This window comes from Entelurus aequoreus, linkage group LG14 (assembly GCF_033978785.1).
Source record: "Entelurus aequoreus isolate RoL-2023_Sb linkage group LG14, RoL_Eaeq_v1.1, whole genome shotgun sequence".
Lineage (NCBI taxonomy): Eukaryota > Metazoa > Chordata > Actinopteri > Syngnathiformes > Syngnathidae > Entelurus > Entelurus aequoreus.
The window spans coordinates 49,150,371-49,155,370 of record NC_084744.1 but is presented as its reverse complement, the minus strand read 5'-3'; the positions used below and the strand labels follow the sequence as shown (position 1 = coordinate 49,155,370).

General features: G+C 40.7%; 1 protein-coding gene across 3 annotated transcripts in view; it reads right to left on the bottom strand.

Moving 5' to 3' along the window:
* LOC133665425 (importin-13-like) overlaps nucleotides 1–5,000 on the bottom strand; it is a 58,894-nt gene that overhangs the window by 15,533 nt on the left and 38,361 nt on the right. For all 3 annotated transcript variants that reach the window (XM_062070712.1, XM_062070714.1, XM_062070713.1), the window contains 4 exons: nucleotides 3,577–3,708; nucleotides 3,416–3,496; nucleotides 3,215–3,352; nucleotides 3,058–3,154 (listed from right to left, as the gene is read on the bottom strand). In XM_062070712.1, the coding sequence (XP_061926696.1) occupies nucleotides 3,058–3,154; nucleotides 3,215–3,352; nucleotides 3,416–3,496; nucleotides 3,577–3,708 (448 nt within the window). The remainder of the gene's footprint in view (nucleotides 1–3,057; nucleotides 3,155–3,214; nucleotides 3,353–3,415; nucleotides 3,497–3,576; nucleotides 3,709–5,000) is intronic.

Here is a 5,000-nt window from a genome sequence, read left to right as displayed (position 1 = left end):
AACTCTTTGGTTTGAACCACCAGGCCAATACCCTCCCTACAGTGAAGCATGGTGGTGGCAGCATCATGGTGTGGGGGATGTTTTTCAGCGGCACACTGCAAAAACTGAAATCTAAGTAAGATTAAATATCTCAAATAAGGGTGATATTTGCTTATTTTCTGTCTGATAAGATCATTCTTCTCACTAAGCAGATTTTATGTTAAAGTGTTTTACTTGTTTTAAGGGTTTTGGTCCTAAATGATCTCAGTAAGATATTACAGCTTGTTGCTGAGATTTGATGACCTATATTGAGTAAAACATGCTTGAAACTAGAATATCAACTGTTGCAAAGCTGTGTCATCAACACTCACAAGTATAAAACTACTTTTTTAAAGTAAGAATTTCTTATTTCAAGCATGAAAAAAAAAAAAATCATGACTTTGACACAATTGTGTCTCATAATTAAAACAGATGACAGCCAAATGGACTTTGCCGTTTTATTTCCAATGAAACAATAGAAAACACGTACTCATATATAGTAGTACAGTTGGCACAGTACAGTAAACTGACAGTTAATATTTAAACATTTAACATGTGACATTTCAAACAAATTTGAACAGAAATAGTTCATGCACATTCAGATACATTTTTCAAAATGACAATAGAAAAAAATTTGGCCGGGGACCGGGCTGTAAATATGCGCACTAATTGACTGAAAGAGCACACACTTGGCGCGATGATGTCATGTTATTGATGGAAAAATGCATTTTTAGACAATATGATTTGCCTGAGCGGCTAGGAGACCCCGAGAGTAACAAACGCTTGCCTTGTTGCCTTTCCATTAAGAACAATAAATTAGTTTTTAGTGTAAGTTTGATGGTTTCAAGAAATGTAATGCCGAGCGCATATCATTATGTCAAGATAATGGCACTAGCATCTACTTAATTTAAGACAATTTTTCAACATATTGAGCAAAAAGGTCTTTTTTTTTTTTCTACCAAGAAAAGTACACTTGTTATTAGTGAGAATATACTTATTTTAAGGTATTTTGGGGTTCATTGAGGTTAGCTAATTTTACTTGTTTTGGAAAGTCTTGACAAGCCACATTTTCTTGTTCTATTGGCAGATAATTTTGCTTAGTTCAAATAAAATATCCCTTATTTTTGTACAAACCCCGTTTCCATATGAGTTGGGAAATTGTGTTGGATGTAAATATAAACGGAATACAATGATTTGCAAATCCTTTTCAACCCATATTCAATTGAATGCACTACAAAGACAAGATATTTGATGTTCAAACTCATAAACTTTTTTTATTTTTGCAAATAATAATTAACTCAGAATTTCATGGCTGCAACACGTGCCAAAGTAGTTGGGAAAGGGCATGTTCACCACTGTGTTACATGGCCTTTCCTTTTAACAACACTCAGTAAACGTTTGGGAACTGAGGAGACACATTTTTTAAGCTTCTCAGGTGAAATTATTTCCTTTTCTTGCTTGATGTACAGCTTAAGTTGTTCAACAGTCCGGGGGTCTCCGTTGTGGTATTTTAGGCTTCATAATGCGCCACACATTTTCAATGGGAGACAGGTCTGGACTACAGGCAGGCCAGTCTAGTACCCGCACTCTTTTAGTATGAAGCCACGTTGATGTAACACGTGGCTTGGCATTGTCTTGCTGAAATAAGCAGGGGCGTCCATGGTAACGTTGCTTGGATGGCAACATATGTTGCTCCAAAACCTGTATGTACCTTTCAGCATTAATGGCACCTTCACAGATGTGTAAGTTACCCATGCCTTGAGCACTAATACACCCCCATACCATCACAGATGCTGGCTTTTCAACTTTGCGCCTATAACAATCCGGATGGTTCTTTTACTCTTTGGTCCGGAGGACACGACGTCCACAGTTTCCAAAAACAATTTGAAATGTGGACTCGTCAGACCACAGAACACTTTTCCACTTAGTATCAGTTCATCTTAGATGAGCTCAGGCCCAGCGAAGCAGACAGCGTTTCTGGGTGTTGTTGATAAACGCTTTTCGCCTTGCATAGGAGAGTTTTAACTTGTACTTACAGATGTAGCGACCAACTGTAGTTACTGACAGTGGGTCTCTGAAGTGTTCCTGAGCCCATGTGGTGATATCATTTACACACTGATGTCGCTTGTTGATGCAGTACAGCCTGAGGGATCAAAGGTCACGGGCTTAGCTGCTTGCAGATGGTGAAATCCCTAAATTCCTTGCAATAGCTGGTTTAGAAAGGTTTTTCTTAAACTGTTCAACAATTTGCTCACACATTTGTTGACAAAGTGGTGACCCTCGCCCCATCCTTGTCTGTGAATGACTGAGCATTTAATCGAATCTACTTTTATACCCAATCATGGCACCCACCTGTTCCCAATTTGCCTGTTCACCTGTGGGATGTTCCAAATAAGTGTTTGATGAGCTTTCCTCAACTTTATCAGTATTTATTGCCACCTTTCCTAAATTCTTTGTCACGTGTTGCTGGCATCAAATTCTAAAGTTAATGATTATCTGCAAAAAAAAAATGTTTATCAGTTTGAACATCAAATATGTTGTCTTTGTAGCATATTCAACTGAATATGGGTTGAAAATGATTTGCAAATCATTGTATTCCGTTTATATTTACATCTAACACAATTTCCCAACTCATATGGGAACGGGGTTTGTATTTTTTTTTTTCTTGTTTTTGAACACTGACTTTTTTTTCAGTGCAGGAACTGGGGGACTAGCCAGGATAGAGGGAAAGATGAATGCAGCAATATACAGAGACATCCTGGATAAAAACCAGCACTTCTCATTCAACTTGATAGCGCTTGAGAGGTGCTGCAAATAGGAATGGGCGAAACTGCCCAAAGATAGGTGTGCCAAGCTTGTGACGTCGTATTCAAAAAAGACAACATTTTCACATTGTCATTATGAGGTATTGTGTCTACTTTTTGAATTTTTAAAATGAAGTTATTCCATTTTGGAATAAGACTTTAACAATGAAAAAAATGTGTTGTTTTTTGGGGGGGATTTTGCTGTTAAAAAGACAAAAAAAAAAAAAAAGTTCACCTTGCCGAAACCTGGTCAGAGTGGACGAGGTGAGGACCTCCAGCAGGCTTTTAATGGAGCAGATGTGTGGTTCCTCTCCAGCAAATATGCCAACCATCTACAGCGAGGAGAACACATGAGGTCCCCTGCTGTGACGCTGATCCACAAAACCACACACCTGACTCGCCAGGTCCAGTGCCGAGGCTTGTGGGCAGGCGGCGTAGATCTGCCCCAACGTCCCACTCAGTTGGGCGACCAAGGGCCCGAAGTCGAGGAGCAGGTTCCGAACGGACTTATCAAACACACCGCACACCGCCTGGGGAGGAGTACATACTGTACCTAATGTTGTGACCGGTGACCATACAAGATCCGTTCTTACCTCCACCACCTCGGAGTCCTTCAGCCATTTACTTAGAATATTCTGGATCAACGGGTACAGTTGCTGGAGCACGACCGCCACCTGGCATGATGATGATGATGATGATGATAACACTAATAAGCAAATACATGTTTTATTGTATTTAATGCAAATTAACTCACTGGGTGGTGTGTGGGTCGGAGGTGAGGCGTTCCTTCCAAACCGTCCGCATGTCTTTTAGTGTCCAGAGTGGTGAACAGGCTGGACAGCATTGCCAGGATGTGAATGATGGACTGTTTCTTGTCAGGGTCAGGCTGTATATATGATATGGTGACAATAGGAAACATACTGTAGGAACATGTGTGAGGCAAGAGTGGTAAATATCACAATTATTACAGTACTGTGCAAAAGTCTTACATACACTATATTGCCAAAAGTATTCCACCAGCTCTTCCTCCCAGGGAATCTAAATTACTGGTCAATCCCAAGTTCATTCGATGACATATATGCTGAGTAAGAAGGATCACCAAGACAGAATAGGAATATTATCAAGTTTTACTGAAAATCTCAAGAGACCAGCTTAACCAATACAATAATAATAATAATACCTGGGATTTATATAGCGCTTTTCTAAGTACCCAAAGTCGCTTTACATGTTAAAAAACCATCATTCATTCACACCTGGTGGTGGTAAGCTACTTTCGTAGCCACAGCTGCCCTGGGGTAGACTGACCTAATACATTCATATCGGCTACTCTAGTTGATCTGACACTCAAACGGAAGAAACCAACTCCTTGCACATGACGAAACGAAACCCCCCACCTATCCGGAGAGGAACACAGCCTCATTGTTCTACTACAGATAAGACAAAAGGGAGCATTCCATCTCCTACAGTGCAAGCCTTCAAGGTAACACACATAGTTTACTTGCAGACATAAGATAAAAAAATATAAAGAGTACAAATGGAAAAACACTTTTAAACATGACTATGAGTACAGAAAGAACTCTTAAACATACATGGATTCTTCACACCACCCATCCAAATGATCAGAATCAGGTGTCCTAATCACTTGGCCTGGCCACTGGTGTATAAAATCAAGCACTTGAGTGATTTCCAGCGTGGAACTGTCATAGGATGCCACCGGTGCAACAAATCCAGTCGTGAAATGTCCTCGCTCCTAAATATTCCAAAAGTCGACTGTCGGCTTTATTATAAGAACATGGAAGAGTTCGGGAACAACAGCAACTCAGCCACGAAGTGGTAGGCCACGTAAACTGACAGAGAGGGGTCAGCGGATGTTGAAGCGCATAGTGCAAAGAGGTCGCCGACTTTCTGCACACCAAGTTGCTACAGAGCACCAAACTTCATGTGGCCTTCCAATTAGCCCACGTACAGTACGCAGAGAGCTTCATGGAATGGGTTTCCATGGCCGAGCGGCTGCATATAAGCCATACATCACCGAGTCCAATGCAAAGCGTGGGATGCAGTGGTGTAAAGCAGTGGTCCCCAACCACCGGTCCAGGGGACCGGTACCGGTCCGTGATGCATTTATCAACAACACCCAGAAACATTAATTGATGTATAAACTACTGCATTTTCTGCGAA